The sequence below is a fragment of the Emydura macquarii genome, unplaced genomic scaffold, assembly GCF_026122565.2.
Source record: "Emydura macquarii macquarii isolate MOO-44397 ecotype Brisbane River unplaced genomic scaffold, CSIRO-AGI_Emac_v2 contig_1876, whole genome shotgun sequence".
Lineage (NCBI taxonomy): Eukaryota > Metazoa > Chordata > Testudines > Chelidae > Emydura > Emydura macquarii.
Genome location: NW_027132013.1, coordinates 23,525,990 through 23,551,920, shown reverse-complemented (window position 1 = coordinate 23,551,920; position 25,931 = coordinate 23,525,990). Strand labels below are relative to the sequence as shown.

The window sequence follows — 25,931 nt, the reverse complement described above, 5'->3', positions numbered from 1 at the left end:
TCTTAGTTCCTCGCTGGTGCTAAGTGGTCACATAGAAAGTGTCACTCGCGGATGCTGCTATTATCTCTTGTTGTTTAGGAGACCTTGTCCTATATTGGTGGATGATGACCTGGACTGAGTTATACACATCTTTGTTACCTTCTGTCCGACCTATAGTCATGTAAATATACCTTGGCTTGAGTCAATCAGCCGTTAGGAAACTCCAGCTAATGTAGACTGCTGCAGCGGGTCGCCTCAGTAACATGGGCCACTGGGAACACATCAGACCTGTCCTCCACTCTTCACTTTGGCTTCCCATAGAACACTGGATCTCAGTCCTCATTTTCAAGGTGCTCAATTGCCTGGATCCAGCAAATCTAAAAGATTGCCTACAGCTCTGGGATGGAGTCTGTGGTTGACAGCTCTGTTCCTTAGGCCAATGGAGCTTTCTACCATAATGGTAAAACTCATACATTCAGGAGACAGAGCTTTCTTGTGAGCTGGTGCACGATTGTAGGGCAATCCCCCTCCCTCGGAACTAAGGACCATCGCAAACCTATACCTGTCCCCATCCCCAAGTGCAATGCACACTTCTTTGACCAGCGTTCTGTAACACAACACAGAGCAGGGTGTACACTTAAAACAACTCCCCTCCTTCCCCACACACACAACCAAAAAACTCAGAAGAAAATCCTTCCCAAACAAACCACTATGCTGCACACACAATTCTGCCCCTGTGGAGAGGAAGAGAGACAGACTGAGCTGCATGAGACAACTGTTAGTCACATCATTTAATATACTGCACTGTGCTCAGATACTACAGTGAAGAGGGTAATGTAGGAATCCATATAGAATTGCATACACAAACTATGTTAAAAGAAAGTTTCAAAAAAAAAAAAAAAAATTCAGCCTGAGGCAAACACCAGCACGGAAAATTTCAGCCCAAATAATTAAAATTTGGCAGAGTTAAGAGTAACTGAAAACAGGGTCTTATAATGGGAAGTTTTGGACAACCTTAATAATAGGTGGTGCTGCTAGCCCTGACTATAATAAAATAGACAGGTGGCTAGAATATAGTCAGCATCCTCTACATTTGGAAGTGTGGTCCGATGGTCAGAGCAGCACACTGAGAAACTCAGGACTCCTAGGTCCTTTCCCCAACTGACTCAGTATATGCCTTGGGTCCATAATCTCTGTAAAATGGGTATGATGATCTTTACATTACAGAGATGCTGTGAACTTAATGAATGTGCTGTGCTTTGGTGATCCTTATATGGTAGGCCATATAGAAGGGCGAGAAATTATTACTGAAGATCTGTTTTCTTCTACTTCACTTCATATATGACTGAAAATGAAACAAATAAAAATCAGAGAGAAAATGGGAATAGATTTAAAGTTATTTCTATTTTTCTTGTACAAAGAATGGGGAATATTGGGTTAACAGTAATTATGCCTGATTAAACAAAACTAATGAACAAAGAGGAGGTCAAACTACAAAGGTATAAACAGGCATTCCTTCTCCCGCCCCCCAATTTTAATTAAGGAAAGCTCTTTAATAAGCAGGGGAGTCAAGCTTACATTGACAGGGGAGTCAAGCTTACACTGACTAACTCTGGGGTCTTGGGCAAGTCACATAGTAAACGGTGTGGTTATTAGCCAGGATGGTCAGGGACACAATCTTGGTTTGGGATCCAAACTTTATGGGTCTTAGCCGAGACTCTGTGAGATCAATTGGACCTGGAACAACAGATCTAAACCTTCTCAAAGTTTGGAGCATTTCAGATCTGGATCCGCACTTCTTCCCAAAACTAGGGAAGATATAAACCCCTGTGCATGTGCTTAGTGTTACTACTAATAGTATTCATTTAGAATAGATGCAGAGATCAGTCAGCTCAGCCTGATGTCTCAAATGCAACATAAAGCTAAAGCCAATTGCACACCCTGCTTTATCCCACTCACAGACAAATCTTTAACATCTATTTGAAATGTGAAAGTGTGTCAAAGCGCCTTGGATGTTCTGATTGACCTTCAATAGGAATAGCTATCAGTAAAGTAAGTAGCTTCACAGTTTATGGTGATCCCTGGGAGAGATTATGCCTCAAGAGGCACAGTCACCCCCCTCTCCAGGGCATCCTTTTGGATGGTACATCCTGCTCCTTAGACACAGTCAGACTGTTTCCTGGGCCAGTGCCTGGGGAAATTGGCACGGCCTTGCTACTTTCTTATCCTTGCCCTTTTGAGGTGATAAACACCCTTGGGAGGCAGAGGGGGTGGGGCACACAGAGTGCAGTCCCCATGTGAATAAGACATGTAAGGGCAGGAAGGTTCCTTGGGCCTTTCTCACTATGTACCCATCCAAGGGCCAGGGATGATAGGGCAAATATTGAAAAATGACCTCAGAATTTGTCCCCACAGCTGTGTATGTGTGTATCAGATGAGCATGGAAAGGACAAAATTTGGGTGAGCAAACAGCACCTGTGTATGGAAATTGGTTGTTTGCTAATAGAAATCCTGTTGTTTGTGAACCTTGGGTGGGGTAAATGAGTGTGCACTTGACCTGAATTTTGTATTCATGGTAAGCACTGCTTGCCATGGGCTTCTGATCCTGCATAATCTTGACTCTCTGTCTTTTCAAGCCACACAAGTCCTGGAAGGAAACAAATACTAGTTCCACAATGGGTCAGCTCTATTCAGAGGAGAGATTAGTTGGTTTGCAGCAACAAGGCAACCTTCCCAACCTTTGGCTTAAGACAACACAAAATGCTGGCATCAAACAGGCTGGATTTGCAAATGATCCACTTTGATTGTTCGCTCTTTGGGGAGGGCATCTGAAGTGTTGGGATAGACACTTCTTTTACCTTCTTTGTATAAATGCAAACAGATTAATAAAATTGCAATGACTAACTCCTGAAGTCCTCACTTAGGGCCAGATCATCCCTTCAAGCTGTGGTAAAACCTGCAGGATTGGACCCTGTAGGATGAAATTGCTGGCACCCTGACACCCTCTCCTGGCTGTTACCCCAGACTCTGGGATGTCCCAGCAGGACTCAGCGGGCAAGATAATAAAACCTTTAATAAATGCTTTCGGAGCTGTGAGGATCTTTTCAGCCTATCTATCAGGGTGGATTTTAGGCACAAATGACTGCTTGGGGCCCTGTGCTTAGGGACCTATGCCAGTCTCAGCAAATCATGACTGGATTGCCTAAGAATCGTGGCAGGACTAAAGGGGGAAGGCCTGACTGTCCCCCTCCAACAGTGGGACCAGAGACTGGGGAAAGTCGCATGCTTTTAGAGTCTCAGTGATCCTGCCCTGGCTTGTCAAGTCCCAGCTGGGCCCAGACTCCCACCCTCGGGTCAGATGATACATTTTCTCCCACCTGGCAGCCAGACGGTGGAGTGGGAAGGAATTCATGCTCTAATGTCCTTCTTTCTTCCCAACCCTTCCTGCAGCCTCTGTCTGTCTAGAATTTATTTCTCATTCATCACAGAAATACATGGTCCCAATCTTGCTTCTGTCTGAGAGGAGCTGGGGGTGGGGAGGGGAGACAAAGGGAGGAGGAGGTGGGATGGCCATGGAATGAATGAAGTCAAGCAATTTATTTTTTTTATGTTGCACTAAGAAAGAAAAACAATACAGACAGGGCAGTGAACTCAGTCTTGAATTGTGACATAGCCTGGGTGCACTGCTCTTTCCCTGCATGCACCACAAACCTCAACCATCTACAGTGACATTTTATATGTTGCCTCACTTTCCCTTTCCTCAGCTGCTGTGCTTTGGAGTGTTGTTGTTGGCCCCTGTTAGATTCTGCTATCTGTATCCAGTCTGTCATGGAGGCTGCTGCTCATTTCACATTTTCAGTCAACTAGTTCCAGTGTGGTTCCAGGGGTGCTGGAACATTTTGTGTAGTGGGGTGATGAGAGCTATTGAACCAAGCTGTATAGAATGGAGGCCACTTCAAGCCATGGGGTACGGCAGCGCCCCCAGCATCCTTAATTCCAGCACCTAATGTGTGGTTCAGCAAAGCAGGCTAAACTTGGCTTGCGATTCTGCTGCTAGGAGCCCATGTGTGTTTGTGTCTATCTGTTTTATTGCAAAGGTGAAGTATAGAATGACAGGTAGTTAGTAATCATGTGTAAGCTAGATGTGTTTACCTTCTTAGCAGGATAAACAGATTTTCTTAATAATTTGCAATTAACTTTTGTGTTTGTAAAAGGTGAGGGATCCCCAGGATCTTGATGGTAAAACTCTTTGTTTATCTAAAGGGCAGAGGAGGTACTACTCATCATAACACACACACACAGCAGTGCACACACCCACCATATCTCAGAAACTCTGACAACCTGTGTCAATTTCAGATCCAATGCAAGCAGGTGTGATTTCTTTGACTTCAGCTGAGTCACAGCCACTTATGTCTGGTCTGAATTAACCCCTTGTATGAAGGCTATTGTCTGGAAGGGAACATTTTAAATAATCCCTGACTTGATGGGGCCACCTGCTCCTGGGGTAAGAGGTAAAATTCAGCTTTGACTTCATTGGGTTCCGGGGCAAGAGGGGAATTCTCCTATAGGAATCCTTCTGTTCTGTATATTCCCTATACTGCTTCACTTAATAGACCCAACACTTCCTTGGGGATGTGGACCAAAAGCACACCTGTATTCACACCCTACACACCACTGTAATAATCTTTGTACAAAATATGTCTTGTTGCGATATCATTTGAATACTAATAACATGCTGATCAATAACATCATGGTGAAATGTGTGTAGCAACATTATATGTAAAGTTATGAAATCCCCCTTCATGGTGATAGCGCATGTTCAGAACCAAAGGGTCCTGCCTAGGCAAATGTTGTTGAACAGGTATATCCTAAACAAAGGAATGGGTGTTACTTCAGTTTATCTGTAAGTAGGAAACAGGTTCCTCGAGACAGCAGGAGGAGATAGCATGAGACAAAGCAAATCTGCATTTCAGCAAAGGGTGAAGAGAGAGCAGGGAGCCTCCTTCACCAGCAGACTCCATGTCACCTTCTTTCCTGCTTGAATAAACTTTGCATTGTAGGGTAACCTTCAGAAGAATCCATTTCAGAGGTTCATTGTACTATAAAAGAAAGGGGATGAGAACCCCAAGTTATCTCTCTTTCACCTAAGAAGACAAAGGAAGCAGCACTTTTGGGCCTTTGGGAGAAATTCTGACCAAAGAAAGGGTCAGTCACTATCTTGCTGGAAGGCTTTTGGTGAGACAGGCAACTTAAACAAAGCCTTGAACCAAAACGTGTTTAAATTTTAGATTTTTGGATGCATGTTTTCCCTTTTATTTCTTGTAACAGTTTCTAACTTTCTCTCTCATACTTTAATTCACTTAAAATGCTATCTTCTTTTGTTTTGTTTTACCTTTACTTTAAACCAATCCAGTGTTGTGTTTTAAACTGAACTGTGTTTGGTAACTCCAGTTAAAGTAACACCCTGTTGAATACTGATTCCTTACAGGAGCAACAATCTTAATATCTGAACAGTCCAGGAGAGGACTGGACAGTGCAGAGCACAAGCTTTTGGGAAGATTCAGAACTGGGGAATGTGTTGGGGTCAACTTGCAAGTAGTGTCTAAGGTTGGTGGAAGCCAGACTGACTGGTGTGTTGCTGACAGACTGCTGCACCAGGACTGCAGCTATACACAGACACTCAGGCTTGGTCTACACTGGAAATTAGGTCGGTATAACTATGTCTCTGAGGGAGTGTGAAAAATCCACCCATTGACCTTGATACCCTGTCTCTAGAGGAGGTAGAGTACCTATGCCAATGGGAGAAGTCCTCCTGTTGGCGTAGGTTGTGTCTTCGTTGAAGTGCTCTACAGCTGTGCCACTGAAGTGTTTTGAGTGCAGACAAGCCCTTAGGGTGTGACTTGCATGCTGGTATGCTGTTTGTGTGAGGCACCCAAGGTTGTGGGGCAGGTGGTGACATAATATTGTCACTGATCTAGGTTGCATCCCAAAATGTGACAAGGGTACCACTTTCTACTTGGGTGAGATGAACTCAGCCTGTCTATGCTGCTCCAGTATAAACCCTTACTTTCTGACCTGGAAGAACTGCTGTCTTCTATGGTAGTTCTCCATACTTATTCACTTCTGTTTTTCCTGCCCATCGTGATGCTTAAGCCATGAAGCCCAGCTCTTGACCGGAGTTAGTGGACTTGCTCACCCTCTTCTGATATAAAATCAAATATTAATGTTTGAGTAAGTCATACAAATCGCTTTTAATACAGTGGTTTGCAATACTCACTCACTGACCACGTTAAAGTGGTGGATTATTAAGCAAAGTGGTTGCTGAAGGATGTGGCTTTCCTGTAGGTAAATTCCACACCCCATTAGATAAGGATGTCATGGTGTGTTGACAATAGCATTCCTTACCAGAGGCTGGGCCCTGTTTATACACTAGAGTACTTTACTGGATGAAACAATAACTGTTTGTAACCTTTCAGAGGGGTGTAGGCTGTTGTTCTGACTGGACAAGGCAAAAGAGAAGTGAAATAGAATATTGAACTTTGCCTTGTGGTTGATTAGCACAGCAGGGGGAGAACTGTTACTACTATCCGCATGTCTAATCAGCCCCTTTCACAGCATTTTTTTTTTTAGATTTGAATAACACTTTGTGCTGACACCTATATACTGACCTCTATTTGAGGATCTCAAAGTGATTTACAAGCACTAATGAATCGACCCTTTCAGATATTTGTTATCCCTAACAGGCGAAACTGGAGTGCAGAGGGAATATGTGACTTGTCCAAGGTTTCACAGCGAGTCAGTGGCAGAGCTCTGACTAAAACCCAGAAATCCTGAGTTCTAGTCCCCTGCAATAACTATTGGATACTCGTTAATGGAGTTTATTTATTGTGCTTGGGAAGGGGAAAAAACATATTTATGTATTTACAGTTTTTGAAAATGCATCTTTCCATAATCTTCACATATTTACAATTTTTTTTTAAATTCCTAATTTACAGATAAATCTTGCTTGGAGAGAGTTAAAGTTGTAAATGGATCATTTGTTTAGTGCAATGTTTTAGAACATTAACGTTATGAAAACAAACCAATAATACAAATGTTAGGAACTTGAATTGTAAAATCCTGTAGTAGCCTTAACTCTGCCCCCATCTGTCCCCTCCTTTCCTATTACAGTGTTGTAAATCATGTATGCAATCTTTCATTGTATGATGATATAACCCACATGTCCCCTGCCCTCCTTTTAGGTACAGGGAGAACTCAGACAGGTGTTGTGAGAGTATGTATGCTACTCTATATATTTATGGCCCATGTGTCTAGGGTGGACATGGTGATAGTGGTTAGTCTCTACTGTGTATGTCAATATGGGGAGGCTGAACTGGCTACTTGTGACCAGTGCCCATTGCAAGAAGCTGGAAGGAGGCAGCCTGCTGTACAGTTAGCATGTGAAATATGAAAAGTGTTGTTTCTGGTCCATGCTGATAGGGTTGAGAAGGCCAGTGTCTCTGGTCCATAAGCAGTTGATGAGATCACATTGGCTTGCAAATGGCAAAGTTTTCTCTTTGATAATGTTGGTACGTGACACATATTTGAGTGGCAGATGGGAGAAGTATGTTCAAGGGTAATGGGGCAGTATTAAGAATTGGAAATTTCCTTACTTTTCATCAACATTGTACCTTAACTACAGATTTCTTCATGGCAAGCAAATCACTCACAGAGTGGCCCAGAGAAGGCAGAACCATGGCTTAGCCCCCAACTCTGCATCAGCTGGAAAATTTGGGCTAATGCCCAGGGGAACAATCTGCACTGACCTAGTATATGATGCAGAGAGCACATCCTCCTCCCCTGTCCCGTGCACTGCAAAAACCTTGGGGCAAATTATGCCTTCTGAGGATCTTTCCTGGCTCATTGCCCATGCACCACATCTCTGCATGTTATGTAGAGCCAACACCTGATTGAAGTGGACTGGCATTTTTGTAGTAAGTACATGTGCATTTGAGATTGCATATGATTCATCCCACCCTGACAACTCTTGGTGTTGGCTGTTGGACCTACTCTGTTGGTCTGCTCATGGAAAATGATAGCCCTTTTTGGATTTCACCCATCTCTAAGGCATTTCACTACATAGCTGGTGGTCCATTCTTTTGATGGCATACTAGGACATTATGACGATATTTTGTTCTTGACTATCAATGTGGCCTCTCCTGAACATCCCTACCTCTCGAATTACTGTGGCATGAGATAATCTGTGACAGATGAAGTGCAGAGAGCACAGTAGTAGTCATAAAGTTAAGAAACATTCTGTGTCACAGTGTGGCAGAAGTCTTATGCTGTAACTATTTTGAAGATTAGGAAAGATTTTATTTGCCATCGGCTAAGTGATGTTCATTCTGTTTACCAGCAAAACCGATCCAGCTGGCGGACATCCTGGTTAAATCCTGATTGCCTCTGCCCTCACAGTGAGTCAACTCATTTCTGGTTGTGAGGAATTTTCCATTGTTGTCTTGTATATTATCGGTCAGTTTCCAACAAGATTGACCATGTCTGTGCTATCAGAACCATGTTAGGAGGGGTCTTCTCTGGATCAATTTTATTCAGTTTTGCTGAGATTCTGGGGGTGATGGGAGAGGCTCATCCTCTATTCCCATCCCAGTCCAGCAATTACAACACGACTGATGCCTTGTGCAGCATGTTAAAGCAAGTCGTGGTGGTGAAGTACTGGGACTATTGCTGGCGATTGCTTGTGCCTTTATATGAGAGTGGGAAATATCAGCTTTCTTCAAATGAGCAACTGTTGGCCCCAGCTGGAGAAATACTTTCTCTCTCATGGCTGGCTAACAATAGGCTAGCAATCTTGCCAATTATTACACTGTCTTTAATATCCCTTGTGAGGAAAATGAAAGAAAATATTGTGACTAAGTTGCTTTGGGGCCATATAAAGTCCTTTGATTTATTTGGCTTTTGGCCTTCATTTGATATGGAGACTTTGGTTTCATTTCCTAAGGAATGCTTAGGCCTGGTCTACACTTAAATATTAGATCAACCTAGCTACATCGCTGAGGGCTGTGAAAAATTTCACCTCTGTGACGTAGTTAGGTCAACCTAACCCTCTGTGTAGATGTGGCCAGGTTGACAGAAGAATTCTTCCATCAGCCTAACTGCCGCCTCTTGGAGAGGTGGATTTACTACATGGATGGAAAAACCACTTCCGTCAATGCAGGAAGCGACCACTCTACAGTGCTACAGCAGCAAAGCCACAGCTCCGTAGCTGTGCTGCTATATTGTAGATCTACTATTACTGATGGATAGAAGTCCATGTTTGCTTTAGATCAGTCAGTGGCCTTTATTGTTGATCATGAAGTTTTGTTGACTTTCCTGTTCCACTAGTAATGGTGGATGGTGTCAGGCTCTTTTCTTTCCTTCTGAAAGGCCCTAGAGCATGATGCTGGGAAATTGAACCTCTATCTGTCCATTTATATTGTAGTCTTTAGGCAATGAAGGCATCTGCTTGATAACTTTCTCATGCTGGGTGCCACAGGATCCTGTTCTGCCACCCCCCTTCTTCAACATAGACATGATGCCACTTTGGGAGACAGTGGGATGTGTCGGGCTGAAGGTACTTAGCTCTGTTTTTCTTTGGACCTGAACAGTGCAGTTTCTTCACTTTCCCAGTTCTTGGGTGAAATCGTCTTGGATAGAGATTGTGTCAGACAACTTGAACATGATGATTATAGATAAAGGGAAGCATTTTGAGGGTGTGACAAAGATGATGGCTGCCCAGGTATTCAGAAGATACTTTAGAGTCCACCTCCCTCCCTGTGTGCCATTGAGACTGTTGAGATAAACTCCTGTGCTTGTGCAAACAGTCCCTAGATTTGATCTCTGGGGGACTACAGACATGGGAAAGGGCCATCAGCTCTGGAGTTGCTTCCCTGTTGGACCAACAGTACTCTAGTTTGTTGACCATCAGGACATGATGTAAGGCTCATTTATTGTTTGAGGAGGGTAATGGTGGGGTGAATTAAGTTGGTGATTTTGAACGAATTCATTGGGGTTGACACTGATCAAAACCTGTTGGGTTTGTTTGTATGCTACGTGTTCAAGCAGAGATTTAATAATCTACTTATGAATCTTAACTAAATAATTCTTCACATTTTTACCCCAGGCTCGGTTCAGGGAGCAGGTAGTTCCAGTATTCCAAAGTAGCAAGCTGTGCCTCTGCTCTATTATTTCTCTGGTGTAGGGAAGGAAAGTGCATCTGGAATCATGGAATGAATCCACGTGCGTGTTGGGAACTGAGATTACAAACTCTTAGGAACTGTACCCCGTACTAAACATCAATTTCTCTCCCCCTCTTATTACTCAGTTTTTCTTTCCCGAGCATCCTACTTCCCATAGTCACTTTGAGTGTTCTGCAGATTTGCCAAGCATTCTCAAAAGCAACACATCAAAAGCACTGAGCTAAGTAATGCACTGTGGGGAATGCATGTGGCAGAGGGGGAAAGGTGAGGATGTGAATCTTATGTCTTGCAATTTTTGTTTTGTTTTGGCTCATATCACTAATATTTCTCATCACTCCGAAGGACTAGTCAGCCTGTCCTTACTGTGGTACAAACAGGAAACGAGAACCCCGCAGACAGAGGATACACCTGCTGAAGGTTGTGTGAGCAGCTGTGTCCTTCAGCCATGGCTGAGTGCAGAAGCCGGAAACATCAAGGGCTGAGTGCAGTCTGAGCACCCTTTTTGTTAATATCTTCACAGGCTGGGTGATGACAGAGAGGTTGAGCTGCAGTAACACTTTGCTTAGTGGTTGGATTAGAGATACTGATCAGAAAGATGCCCCTATAATACATACAATTGTATTTTTTTTTCTACACCATCCATTCTTCCTTAGGTTTGTGCTAAATTCAGCCACGTTGGCAAAAGGGGGTGTAAATTAAATCTCCCTGCCCCAGCTGGCATCCCTGCACCATAGGGGTATTCACTCAGTTGGAAGGCAGGCAGTACCTTGACTTTAGCAAAGCTTTTGATACGGTCTCTCACAGTATTCTTATCAGCAAGTTAAAGAAGTATGGGTTGGATGAATGGACTATAAAATGGATAGAGAACTGGCTAGAGCATAGGGCTCAACAAGTAGTGATCAATGGCTCCATGTCTAGCTGGCAGCCAGTCACAAGCGGAGTGCCCCAAGGGTCGGTGCTGGGGCCGGTTTTGTTCAACATCTTCATTAATGATCTAGAGGATGGGGTAGATTGCACCCTCAGCAAGTTTGCAGATGACACTAAGCTAGGGGGAGTGGTAGATATTCTGGAAGGTAGGGATAGGATACAGAAGGACCTAAACAAACTGGAGGATTGGGCCAAAAGAAATCTGATGAGGTTCAACAAGGACAAGTGCAGAGTCCTGCACTTTGGACGGAAGAATCCCATGCACAGCTACAGACTGGGGACCGATGAACTAAGCAGCAGTTTTGCAGAAAAGGACCTGGGGGTAACAGTGGATAATAAGCTGGATGAGAGTCAGCAGTGTGCCCTGGTTGTCAAGAAGGCTAATAGCAAATTGGGCTGCATTAGTAGGAGCATTGCCAGCAGATCACGGGAAGTGATCATTCCCCTCTCTTCGGCATTGGTGAGGCCGCATTTGAAGTATTGTGTCCAGTTTTGGCCCACCACTACAAAAAGGATGTGGACAAGTTGGAGAGAGTCCAGCGGAGGGCAACAAAAATGATGAGGGGGCTGGAGCACAAGACTTATGATGAGAGACTGAGGGAACTAGGCTTGTTTAGTCTGCAGAAGAGAAGAATTAGGGGAGATTTGATAGCAGCCTTTAACTACCTGAAAGGGGGTTCCAGGGAGGATGGAGCTAGGCTGTTCTCAGTGGTGGCAGATGACAGAACAAGGAGCAACGGTCTCAAATTGCAGTGGGGGAGATCTAGGTTGGACATTAGGAAAAAGTTTTTCACTAGGAGGGTGGTGAAGCACTGGAATGGGTTACCTAGGGAGGTGGTGGAATCTCCATCTTTAGAGGTTTTTAAACTGTGGATTGACAAAACCCTGGCTGGGATGATTTAGCTGAGGTTAGTCCTGCTTTGAGCAGGGGTTTGGACTAGATGACCTCCTGAGGTCCCTTCCAACTCTATGATTCTATGATTGATGTCACCTTCTCTCCCTTGGGGATTCTAGCACGAGGATCAGATGTAAGTGTGGCTAGGGCTGCAAAGGTGTCCCACCAGCAGAGATTGCTCAGTGATCTGCTTGAGTCAGCACATCATCCAGCCACCCTGACTTGGCTCATTCCCTGGTCAATGCCGATTGCTCTTGGGGCAGAACTGGTCCCCTTGCAGAAAGCAGGCTGAAGCCACTAGGCCAGATCCTCAGCTGGTGTAAATTGGCTACATGGACATACGACAGCTCAGGTTGTGGCCCATTATCTACAGCCGCAACCCTTGAATTGTAGTAGATTTTTTCCTGATGTTAGGACTCTGTGCCTGACCCTCTCTGGATGAAAGTCAGCATATGGACTAAGCTTTGAATTGCGAGGCCTAGCTATCTCCTTGTCTGTTGTCGAACAGGCTCAACTGGGAGGGCTGCTGAGGAATAATCTTCTCCTCTTTTGTGTATCCGCTACGGTTTCTTCTCCTCTCTTTCCCAGTGACAGGAAGGAGCCAAGGTGTGGTAGTAACATAAGTCATTTGCGGAGAAAGCCCTGCCCTGCCTTGGGAACTGGTTCGGTTGCTGTGCTTGCAGCCTTGGTTTTTAAGGAGTGTGTGTTCACCTGTTCTTGTCGGAGCTCGCCCTGGTGGCACTGCTGCGACTGACACGCTCCTCCACACCCGGCCCGTAAAGAATTTTGGTCCTAAAATCTGTGATTTCTTTTCTGATTCAAACAAGCAGGTAGCCTGCTTGGCAGCTAGTCGATCCTCAAGCATGGGTGCTGGAATCCTTTAATAAGGGGTCCACATGAGGAAACTGGCTACTGAAATCAGAAAACCCAGTGCCCTAGTTTGTGCTTAGTTTGTGCCATTTGGGCTTGTTTCCTGTTTTGAACATAACTCTATTTAGCTATGGGTCAAACTGTCCTCTGCATTTCCTCACATAGGGCCCCTGTTGACTTCTGAGGGGGCCACTTGCATATTCAAGTGAAGAATTTTCCCCTAAATGTGGAGGAGCGATGCTGCCCTCCAGCAAGTATGTGAAAAGGCTCGGAGTTCCATTGTCCCCAACCCTCTTTCTGCATTGCTTCCTCATTTTGTATTTTAGTTCTTTAGGTATCTCCAGATCTCAGAGCATAGGGAGAGAGGCCTAGTTTATAAACACTTTTGATTTGGGCAATAAAGGACAGTCCTGGAATTTTAATAAACTGTGAGGAGAAGGTTTTAACTTGTTTCTGTATATCTTAGAACATCCATTTGCAAAGGAAGATCAGTATCTTACTCATTTTTTCTGGAATATTAAAACTGTTCCAGGGCTTAAGATCTGGCCTTGCAAACTTGCCATTTTACTTAACTGGTCTGTAACTATTGAGGAAAAAAAGCCTAATAAACATAATTCTTCTGTAGCCAGTTGGCTACAGCTTCTGCATTTCTTTCATCTGTGGCTTGTGCACTTGTACATGTGTATAGCAGGATTATGCAAATGTGTAGGACTTGCTACTGTTCATGACAGCAGCTGGACAGCACTTTGTGAGTATAGTGTGTGTCTCTGTGGGTTTGATTCAGGGACAAGTTCAGTGCCCTTCTTTCTCACTTTTCTGCTTCCCACATCATGACTGAGATGGCTATGTGCATTGCAGAAAAATCTCTGTAAATCCCATCTCTGCTGAGGTACAAAGAGAAATTTGCAAAAGGTGGTGGCCAGTCTTTGGATGAGGAGGGAGATTGGTCTGAATTAGGATGAAAGTTGACAAAGAGTTTTATAATCTGTTCAGGACTCCCAAGAAAAAACTAGTAATTATACAAAATAGCTTTTCTTCTTACCTCTGCAGAAGGTGTCACTTGATGATGTAGGGTAGGGAAACTTGAGATGGAATGAACAAGAAGCATCTTGTTCTACGATTGTAGGAGAAAGTGACCCCTTGGGTGTGGAATAACAAGTAAAGTGGGTAAGCCCAAGATTGAAAGAACACAAAAGCTATCTCCCCAGCTACTACAAATTCATTGTTCTTCTAACTAGAACAGTGTAGATAAAGACATTCTGTTGCATGCAGATTTCAGTATTTCAGAATGTGGTTTTCAGAATGAAACCTGAAAATGTTGGAATTTTAAACAAAAGGGGATGGAGCTGGGCTCTGAGGCAGTCCACCTAGTCAGGTGTTCCAGAGCCATGGTCCCTGGAAGCCTGGGCTCCCCAGCAGGCAAGGAGCTGGGTGGGTAAGTTGATAGGAAACCAATGGAATCATACCTGGATTCCAGAGGAACTTTGTTGAAATTGAACTGTTTCTGTGGAACATTTCATTTTTGACAAATCACCAAATTCCAGTGAAAAAAATGTTTCATTGGAGTTTTTCCTACCAACTCTAGGTATAATGCTGCAGTGAATTGATCATGGTCACTCATACATCACTATACCTCAGAAAGCTTTCCCTCATATTTACTACTAGAAAACACTCATGTCACTTCCTGTAGATCCAGGGGAAACAAAACAGAAGTGGAAAAAATCTTGTTCTTAAAAAAAAAAAAGATGGCAGTACATAAAGTGCTTCTTTTTAATGAGAGAAATTCGAGATGTACAATCAGGCTCAAGTTGTGCAGTTCACAAGCATGGGGGGAAAGAAACAGACATGAGTTCAAAACAGTTGGAAAGGAACAGGTTAACCAAGAACTAGGCTGGACTTTCCACCAGGTGGATTTCTCCTGGATGGTGCAGGTACTGGTGCTAGTGGGCTAGGAACAGATGCAGCAGGCAGGGTTTTTTCTTCACTCTGGCTTGGAGCAGCTTCTACATCAGCCTCAATGTTTTCAAAAGCTTCACCACTTCCCCCCCCTTTGGATCTACAAAGTCTCCGCGGTTCGTTATCAGCAGCAGGGACTCGGGAAAGGAACTCACCCGCCGCCGGCCTCTCACTCGGGAGCTTTCACCCATCTCTCCCTGCCATGACCATCACTACCACCTACAAGGGCATGGACCCAGATGTCAGGAGCAGCTCCAGGGTACTTCACCCGCCAAGTGGACGCTCCAGTTCCTCTGGGGGCTTTGATTTGCCAAAAGAGCAGCCTGTGCGAAGGAACAAAATGGCATCCAACATCTTTGGCTTTCCTGAAGAGAATCTACCTTCTTGGGCTGGCTAAACAGAGGCCATGTCCAATGGTGTCAGAGAAGATTCCGAACCAGATGGACCACAAAGGAGAAACTCTTCTTCTGATGCAAACTGTGGAGACTTTGTAGATCCATGGTCACTCATAGGTAGGCAGATACAGTTGCAATTTATTTAAATTAGATTAGTGCCTGCCTGGATTCGGCAACTGTCCAGTCCCAATGGCCTTCTCTGGAAACCTTTTTGGAGTGACTGTAGATATTAGTTGGTTGATGTATATACAGTGGGATGTCCAATACCCAAATTTGACTTGGTTAGTATTAATTTCTTTAAAAAAACACAGTAAGTTTGCTCCATATATAGGTTTTGTGCGTTTGTAGTGCTAAGCTAATACATGAGAACCACAAAGAGAGAGAATGCCTAGAAGTAGAATGAAATTGATCAGATTAGTTTCAATGTCCAAACTGAATTTTAAAGGCAAAAGATAAATAAACAGCGTGGAATGATGAAAAATAAACTAGATTTCAAAATGATTCCACTTCTAATACCCAAAAATGATGCTAGCAAAACAGTTTAGAAGGTATTTTAGACTTGGTTAAATCATTTTTATTGAAATTTATAAATCTGTTTTTCTAAAAAATAAATGTTAGCTTTATTGTTTTTTAAAGTAAGGAAAAACACATACAGTAAAACTTAAGTAAATATAATAAAACTGTAAAAAGCATGGAAAGCTCAAAAGAGCTATAATATCCAGTACAAATATTAATAAAGACTAAATTATACAAGGCTAGATCCTGCCACTCTGTTCACAATGAGGAGTAGCTTTCTTCATGAATAGCTCCATTGATTTCAGTGGGACTACTTGCAGAACATAAGAATAGTCATACTGAGTCAGACCAATGGTCCGGTCCCTCTAGCCTAGTTTCTTGTCTTCCGACAGTGGCAAATGCCAGGTGCTTCAGAGGGAATGAACAGAACAGGTAATCATCAAGTGATCCATCCCGTTGCCCTTTCCCAGCTTCTGGCAAATAGCAATCTTTGCGCATCCTGGCTAATAGCCAGAGATGGACCTATCCTCCACGAACTTATCTACTTCTTTTTTTAACCCTCTTATAGTCTTCACAACATCCTCTGGCAAGAAGTTCCACAGGTGATTGTGCGTTGTGTGAAGAAATACTTCCTTTCGTTCGTTTTAAACCTGCTGCCTATTAATTTCATTTGGTGACCCCTAGTTCTTGTGTCATGAGAAGGAGTAAATAACACTTCCTTATTTACTTTCTCCACATCAGTCATGATTTTATAGACCTCTATCATATCCCCCCTCAGTTGTCTCTTTTCCAAGCTGAAAAGTCCCAGTCTTATTAATCTCTCCTCATATGTAAGCTGTTCCATATCCCTAATCATTTTTGTTGCCCTTTTCTGTACCTTTTCCAATTCCAGTATATCTTTTTTGAGATAGTGCAAATGAGTAATGAGTACTCGGAATGAGTAAGGTTAGCAGGCTCTAGCCCATAATGAATACGAATGAAAAAAGAGAGCAATGGATGAATGAGAAGAGCAGAAGAGAAAGACGAAGTGGGTACAAGAAGAAAAGAGACATTGGAGTATGAGTAATATTGCATATACATAACACAGTACTAATCCCTAAATGTAATCATGTTCTTCATGATTACCTACCCATTTCCTGCACAGACAATACTGTTTCTTTTAATGGTCTGAGCAATTTTTATACTACATTTTCTAATATCAAAAAATTATTATTTTTGCAATCATAGGACCAACTCCAAAGATGTGTAGGTAGATTAGCCTCCTACATGCACATTCAAGTGTTAGCTTCTCTGCAGAGACTTCCAGCAAGAGTGCCACTCAGTGCCAGTTTCACAATTCGTGATTTGCGTCACGTGAACACTCGTCTATTGGGTATTAACCTGAGACCAGCATTGTAATCTTTTGACTATTCTAGGTTCTGCAGATTCTGCAGCTGAATCCACATGGGAGTACCCCATGCCCGGACATAGCCCTATTCGGGTCTGTGGGGCTCTGCTTGGTACCAAGGTCCACCAGCATGGATCCAGTTGCAGGGCCAGGGCCCTAAAAGTTACCCATGCAGCCCAAATGATGTAAAGAGGTGAACAGAATATAAATGATGATGGATGACAATTAGCCTCCCTCTCTTTTACAGAAAGTGTACTTTTACTCTCTGTAAAACTTTTAAGAAAGAAAAGATTATAAAGAAAATCCTCCCCCTTCCTTTTGTTTCTTGCTGTCATAATAGCTCCTTGTGGGCTTGTGTAGGCTTGCACTATATAGCATGAGTTCTCCAGGCATAAAAAAGCAGCAGACAAAAGAGCTGCTGAGGTTTTCTTGGGGAAAAGAATCCAAGGGTCAGTATTTATTGCAGTCTTGCAAAATTGTTGTGAAAAATTACCAGCTCTGGCAAAAGTACTCCTCCACCCTGCTGCTAAGAATGGGAAAATGAATATTTTAAGGGACTCTGTCAATTTAGGTCACATTTTTGTCTAAATTTTTTTAAAATAGTTTCAAGTACCACCTAAGATCTATCAGTTCTAATAATCTTGGAGCGGGGCAGGGAGTATTTTTCCATTCGTTTACTTTGAGTGTTAGCTAGCACTTTTGTATAGTGATTTTCACGGTTTCAGTAGAGCTTGATTCTGCAAACATTTCCGCATGGTTATAACTTTAAGTCAGTGGTGCTGCTGACATGAGGAAAGTTATACACAGGCATAACTGTTTGCAGAACTGGAGTCTTCGTTTATGTGAGCCTTTCACAAAACAGTAGTGTGGGTGGGGAGCAGAGACAATCTTGTTTTCCTCTTTTGTCCCCTAGGCTCAGAGTATATCTGCCTCTCAAAGTTTTAATATATCCTCATTGAGGAAGCTCAGTGACTTGGCATTGTTCTTTTAAATAGCCAGGCACTCCTCCCCCCCAGCTCCAGCTTTCTCTCCTTCTCCTGCTGACTCCTGGTATGTTCTGGGCTATCCTGAAACCCAGGATGCTGAGTAGAAAACATGGTCACACAAGCAGTGGACCAATCATAGGCAGCATTTGTGGGGGAACCATCTAGACAAGAACCAATGGCCAGAAGTTTTCTGTCCATCTCCAGAACTTCAGAATGGCTTAGGCATGTAGCCAGAAGCTGCGTTTACTAAAGGATGAATATGTTGGCAGTATAATTGCCTGTCTTATCTGGCCAATGTCATGCCTTGTGTTTTAGTCCCAGGATAAAGCAAGCTTGCCTTGCTACCTACTCTGGAATAGGGCTACTGCCGTGCCTTCCTTGAGCACTGTTTCATGTTGATAAGGGCTTTGGGCTGCTCAGGATGATCCAGAACAGCAGAGAAGGATTATACCAGACCATGAGTCCCCAGATTCACTGCTGCCCATTTGCCAGATTGGTTCTTATACACTTATCACCCTCCATGAAGTTCATGATTTCTCTTGAGCTCTCCTCCTAACCAGTCTTAGTGCTATTGGAATGTCCTGCATGAAAAGGCTGTCTCTTGAGGTGATCTCTCTATGCTTGAAACTGATATGAGATGATGTCGTGTTCCCCTCCTCCCCCGCCCCCACCTCACCTTCCTGCTTCCTATCTTGCTTAGGGGTATGCATGCCTTCTGTGTCTCTCTGTTAGGGGTTGCTGCCACAGTAGCCTCCATGCTGAGTCTAAGGATTATAATTTGCCTTGTTTGCCTTTAGAGTCATCTGGACTGGCTTCCTCTTTTTATTTTTCAAATTCCCATTTTTAAAGTTTAGTATCACTGTGCTAAGTTTTGGTAAGATCCGTCTTCTGAGGATGTGGAACTTAATTATAACATGGATACCATTGCTTTAGTGACCAACTCTTGTGTGTTGCTTGTGACTAAGTTGCTTAGGCACTAGATCTGGTTAGTAAATTTAAATTGATTGAAATTTTGTTGAAAAATGGAAAAAATTAGCAAACTTTCATGTGGAATTTCCCTCCATTATTTTCAATGCATTCTGCTTAGGGCTATCCAGGCCTCCTACATGAGCAGGTGGTAATTTCACAGATTCTAATTCTGATGTTGCGTTTTGGGGGGCTTTTAATTTATTGATGAGCTATGTCGATCCCATGAAGTAGAGAAAAGTGAATTAGTGGAACCAGGATTTCCCTTGTTCAGGTCATAGAGGTGTAAGGAAATTGGAACTTCCTCTGAATGTGTATAGGTAGCATAGAACACTGAGCAGAAACCTAGAAAAACAGAGAGATAAGGGAGCATAGATGGCGCAAGAGAGAGCACGTGTGTTAAGCAGTTGCTACAGTCCCCTTTCCCATTGCTGCATGAAGCTGTGGTTTGAAAAACTGATAAAACCATCATGGACGAAGAGGAAGAGATCTTGCTTTAGAAATAGAAGTGAGAAAGATTCTTCCCACAACAGACCCACACACTGCTCACCCTCCTCCTACTCACACGGTTATTCCAAGAGCACTCAGCACTTATTGCTTGCCAGCAGAGACACTTAAGTGAGGCTGGACCCTGGAAATTCCAGTGGGGGATAAAGGGGAGAGTTCAGCTGTGGAAATCCCTGTTGATGGTAACATCCAGAGAGGGCTCTGGGTTCCAGAGCAGCAATTCTCTCCTTGATCAGTATATTTTCTCTTTCTTCAAAGGGAAGAGTCAGTGCTGTGTCTGTGTTAAATTTAAAGGCAAGTACATACTCCAGGAGCATCTCTAACACATGGGGATCAAAAGCTGCCTTAGTCGAAGTGGGTGCAATAATTGTTGAAGTCAGTGGGAGCTATGCCTGCTTACGCTAAGGCTGAATTTGGCCCGCTGTGTCTCTTTCACACCTACAGTTCAAGCATTCACTGTAGCTGCTTCAGGCTGGGTGGGAGGAAGGAAAGAGAGCCACTGGAATGTGCTGTGTGCATTGAGAGCTGACGTGCATTCCTAGAAAAGCTCTGCTGCTCAACATTTTCTGATACAATGTGTATTCAGAATCATTGGCAGACAGCAGCATTCAAGGTTGGGGGTGGGACATTGTGATGAGTGTGTGATCTGTATGGTAGGGTGCTGGGCTCAGTCAGCTGATTTCTCACTGGGGGATGAGGTGAGAAAAGGGGAGCTCTTGTACTGAAAGCTGAGGTGGATTCAAAAGGTTGATTTCTGTGGGAGCTTTGTCCAAAGGAGTCTTCTTAGCCTTTTGATTTTGACTGCTTGGGAGGTAATTTCGGACCTTGGCTGTGTCTAATGGAAGCCGGAGAGTAGTTACTGTTTTGAAAGAGTGTTTTTGATATCTGCTAAAGCTGGAAAGTAGACTCTACAGAAAAAGATACTATATTATGTACTTTAAGAATGATATCAGATATCTTTACATTTACATAATACATTTTATTCAGAAGGATTCCACAGTTGTTTACAAACTATATACAAGAATTATTTCCCCTAACACTTTAGTGCAGCCATCTCTGGGACGAAGTCCAGCAGCTGTTAAACACAGTAATGCTACAGAACAGTTTAGGACAAAAAATAAAGAACATGAAATCCACTGGAAGTTTCAGGGGAAGTTTCAGGGGAATTTAGACTTGCAGAGTGTAGTTACTCAAACTGGAGTTTGGCTAGGACACTGGGGCTTACTTATATTCCTGCTTTTGCATTAACTGCTGTTGAATTTTTCATGATCTCAAATGGCCAAGACCTTAGTTTAATGTATCCTTTTAAAAAAGAACACCTCCAGAAACATCACATTCTTTATACGGTAACCAGATGTCCTGATTTTATAGGGACAGTCCTGATATTCGGGGCTTTGTCTTATATAGGCGCCTATTACCTCCCACCCCTGTCCCCCATTTTTCATGCTTGCTCTTTGGTCACCCTAGTCCCTTAACACTATTCTGGCACATTTCTTCAGAACTGACTGAGGACTTGCTACATGGGTAACTTTGCATTTATGCTGGCATAGTTAAATCACTGTCGTTATGCCAGTATAACTGCCCATGTGGACACATTTATTCTGAATAAAAGAGTGGCTTTTTTGGGGCTTAGCTTAAACTACTACCAAAGCAACATAAGCTAAACTAGAAAAGGCCTTTCTTTGCCAGAATAAGAGTGTACATGGTGGGTGGGTGTTATACTGGTATAACTATACCATTTAAATTCATACCTTACCTTAGACTGGTATAACTTTCCTGTGTAGACTAGCCCTTAGAAGAGAGAGTGTCACCTACCACGTCACCAACACAACTTCCTGCTGCGCTTGCAAGTCATTCCTTGTGTTTTCTCATTCACATACTGACCAGCATAAGTAGGGAAGACCTTATTATAAACCAGATAAAAGATCATGAGTGGAAAATGGTGGGCAGACTAAATTTTGCTCTGTTGAACTACAGTCTGCCTACAGACTTTCTTCTCCAGTGTCCGTTTTTGTATTCATAACTTTCTGGGATCATAGAAGTTAGAGATGGATCAGTACCCCTGCAGCTGTAAACTAAAATCTCCAGATAAAGGTGATAGTAGATATTATGGGTGGGATTTTCCAAAGGTTTTGGCATAGACCTAAGTCTGCTTCCACTGAAGTCAATGAGAGCCATTGACTTCAGTGGAACAGAATAAGGCCAGGTCTGAGCATGTCTGAAAAATCACACACTTCATCTTAGCCAAAAGGCAGAGTAGCATTTGTTGTATAGATTTGCTGTGGGTTGTTAAACAGCGGCAGTGTCCCACTCCAGCAATGGCTGCATTTCAGTGGTGGGTTAAATGATTCCTGTGCATCTAGTTTACAAAATACTTTGGGATCCCTCAAGATGAAAAGTGCTGTATAAATGTACAAATGTTATGATGGATTCCTATTCTTACTCACTTCAGTTTCAGTTCCAGAGGATGAGACCTTTTTGGCTTCTCTTTTTAAAGGTTATTTTCTTTTGAGAGCCCACTCAGCAGCTGTTTCTCAGCAGCTGCTCTGTTTCCCCATTCTGCCTGCCATAGTATTCCAACAGCAGCTGCAGCAGCTGACAGAGCAAGGTGGCAGTAGCAATGCCTGGCCTTGTTAAAAGGTAACTGGGTTGGGGGAGGAGGAAGAAAACTCCACAACCTGGAAAATATTCTATATTGTACTTTAAATGGGTGCCAGAGGGGGATTGGGCAACCCCAGAACTGAAATAAGAGTAGCTGTACCTCTGAAACTCTGCAGGTGAACAATGTGAGTCACCTGCTGGTTAGGATTAGGCCTGTGAGACAAGACTCAAGGCCTGAGGGAGGGCTGGTAGTGTTGGAGCTCCTTTGTGTCCATTTTTCAGGCGTGCAGGGGTATGAACTCGTGGTGTCACAAGAGCGTCTGCATCCTATGCACATGTAATTCTAACACTACGCCTACATCTACACAACAGCTGGGCGGTGTAACTCCCAGAGCACTTAGACATAAACGCACTAGCTCTGCTTGAACGAGCGCTTAAAAGTAGCAGTGTGGCCACTGGGGTTGGTGGTAGCTCCCACTAGCTGCCTGAGTATAATCCTGGCCAACCCCCTGGGTACGTTCGTACATACATACGTACTCAGAGCAGCTAGCTCAAGACGCCACCTGTGCCGCCATGACGACCCTGCTATTTTCAGGCATTAGCTTGAGCAGACCTGATGTGTGTCTGGGTATGTCAATGTGGCAACCTCTGCTCAGTGAGTCTGAGAGCCTGTGCCAACTGATCGGGCTTGCAGGGTTCAGCCAAGGGGCCAAAAATGGCAGTGTAGACATTCAGGCCTGGGCTGGAGCCCAGGCTATGGGTCCCAAGACCCGCACAAGGTTTCAGAACCTGGGCTGCAGCCTGAGGTGCAAAGGTCTGGATGTGGCTATTTTTAGCTCTGTAGCTCAAGCCTGTGAGCTGGATTCAGTTGACCTGATCTCTAAGACTTACTGCTGTGGGATGTTTTTTGCCATGTAGACATACCCTCAGTCTACCCAGCTGGGAATTACAGCCCTGTGCCATGTGTATCACAGAGTGCCACTTTAAAATCTCCTGCAGACTGTTTTCTTATGACTGGCAGGTATTTTGGGGGGGTATTTTTGTTTATTTTTAAAGTTAATCAAGTGTTTTTAATAGCCCACACAGTTTGATATCCGTCTCTTCAGTGGTCATCACAGTGACTGTAATGCCAGCTCTGCCTTGGGCATTCATGGGACTTATAGAGCAGGCAGGGGGCAGTGCAGCTGTGTGCACATATTTCAGATTGCTCGATACATCATGGGGGCAGAGGCATTTCAGAGGTTGCCCTGTTGAATTGTTTTTCTCTTCTGTATTACAGAAAAAATCATGGAATACAATTAAAACGATGGTCAACTTGCCAGTCATCAGTCCCTTTAAGAAGCGCTATTCATGGGTGCAGCTGGCTGGGCACACAGGTGAGAGGTCAATTTCAGATCATTTGGCGCTGGAACAAGGAGGATGTCAGACAGCAGAGAACCTTGTTTTCAAAGCTTTCTGCAACTTCTGTGTGTTTGAATGGGGATTCGGTGAAGAGGCTCTTCCCTTTGGTCATGGTGGGGTAATGTGGTAGTTGGTTGGGGGGTCAGTTCAGTGACAGCCAGCCGTGTCCCGACAGCAAGTGCATCTTCAGAGTAGAAGTGTCTGTTTTCAGGTGGGCACTGTCAGATCTTAGGACTGGGGGAGAGCAAGGTAATAGTGAATAGCGAAGGAAAGGTCAGGCTGAAAGGAGTGGCCACATAAAGCACTCGTTACATGGGAAATACATATCGGGGAAGAGCCAGCAAGAGAGTGGGTGGGGAAACCGGAGCCCTGCTGCCTCCCCAGTTGATTAGGATAAAGCGTCTAACTATCTCATTCCTCAAGTGAGTAACCAGTGCACCCATGATCAGCCTCTCCCAACTTTATCTGGGGGTTGTCCTTGGGTTTGCAGTGTGAAGAAGGATTCGTGTCCATGTGCTTATATGTGCCATCCTAGGTGATGGGTGCATTTCTAGTTCCATCCCAAAACCTCATCAGTTGCCTGGAGGAGGAGCAATGATCATGAATCCGCTCCAGTTCCCTGTATCTGGTTTTCTGCAAGTGGATTTGACCCATCACTTACAACTAATCTTCTGATTCCAGGAGTTCTCCATTAACTGTAACACTGATCACCATCATCCCTGGCACTTTCTCTGATGCACTGTCTCTGATGCACATCAGAGAAGGACCAATTGCTAGTGGCTGACTGTGTAGGGTCATGATCTGATAAAGGCTGAAATTGAGGCATAAGCTTAATACTGGCTCTAAGGTCCTGAGTTTGTTTCAAGCCATGGGGACTAACAGCTACCTCTCTCCTCTTATGTTACTGCCGTACTGCAGGGCAGGACTGGAGAGCCTGGCTTCCTCTGCTGCAGTCTAATCACTGCCAGTCTCCGCCTGAAAGCACTGTGTAGTTTACACTGGCTACTATGCAAATCCAGGGTTGTAAAACAATTGAGCTACACTTTGCACCTGTAGATTAGCAAGGCTCCAAAGGAGTTGCACTTCCTGGAGGTATATGTGTGGGGTGTGAGTATTAAAGGGGTAGTGCTTGGCTCCTCCTTGCTGTTTAATGATCAGCGACTGATATTCTGCCCCCACCCCCACCCCCTACTCACAATCACTGCAGGTAGGATGTTGGGCTGGATTCAGGAGCGCAGCCCACACTGGAAATGTTGTGCAATTTTACAAAGAGCCTGGCTGTCAGCATATTAGTGGAGTCTGGCCCATTATACTTCCCATGCCTTTTAGTGCCGCTAGATATGTCAATTCTTTTATGAATACTTTAGCATGGAAAAAACAGGGCCTGCCCCAGCTGTACTCCTTGAAGCAATAAATTCCTATATGGGAACTTGTCCAAATGGATTTTCACAGCCAACGGCTGTGTTTGCATTGGGTGTTTTTATTTTTTACAAGGAGTGTGTTATCTTTCCTGTTCAGGGGAACTCTTTATCTGGTGCATGAGGTGAAGTGGGTGAAGGGGGAGTGCAGGTGTTTCCCTCATACAAAGCCTGGCGTTATCAGCATGTATTGATTTTTGCAGGGAGTTTCAAGGCAGCTGACAGCGGTACAATTCTGAAGCGCTTCTCTGAGAATGAAAAGGAGTGCTTTGAGCTGCTGATGAAAGATCCCCTGCGCTCCTGTGTCCCTGCCTTCCATGGGGTGGTAGAGAGAGATGGCGAGAAATACATTCAACTGGATGACTTGCTGGCTGACTTTGAAGGGCCTTGTGTCATGGACTGTAAGATGGGGATCAGGTGGGAGACATGAAAAGGATCCTGTTTTCTACATACAGTGCATGTGGTTAATTTGGGGAATGGCTGGGCTGATGTGATGATGTGCCTGATGGATAAAGCACTCAGTTTTGGGGACTCAGGTTGAAGCCTGGGCAGAAGGTCTGCTAGTGACATGAGTGAGTTGGTCTCACTCCCAAAACATCTCACATGGAAATTGGCGCAGTTGGAAATCTTTGCTTGGTAAGAGATCTCTGCTGAAGCTCATAGGGAGGATGATCCCTTACATAGGGGGGCCCTACCCAGTCAAAGGTGGCATCATTCCTCGAGCAGTGTGAAGGAAACTCCTATTGCAGCTGCTTGATTATACCTACCTCTGGACACTGAACTCTCTCTCTTCCTTAGCTGCTACCTTGATCAAGGCCGAATTATTTAGTGGGGCGGATTGATGTAAGCTTGCATTGCATCTGCCTGATATGACTTGGCCTAGGGAGAGTAA

At 43.9% G+C, this 25,931-nt stretch overlaps 1 protein-coding gene across 1 annotated transcript in view; it reads left to right on the top strand.

Moving 5' to 3' along the window:
- ITPKA (inositol-trisphosphate 3-kinase A) overlaps window positions 1-25,931 on the top strand; it is a 52,450-nt gene that overhangs the window by 10,469 nt on the left and 16,050 nt on the right. Inside the window, exons 2-3 of the mRNA XM_067557950.1 lie at window positions 23,500-23,596; window positions 25,243-25,456. Of these exons, the coding sequence (XP_067414051.1) occupies window positions 23,500-23,596; window positions 25,243-25,456 (311 nt within the window). The remainder of the gene's footprint in view (window positions 1-23,499; window positions 23,597-25,242; window positions 25,457-25,931) is intronic.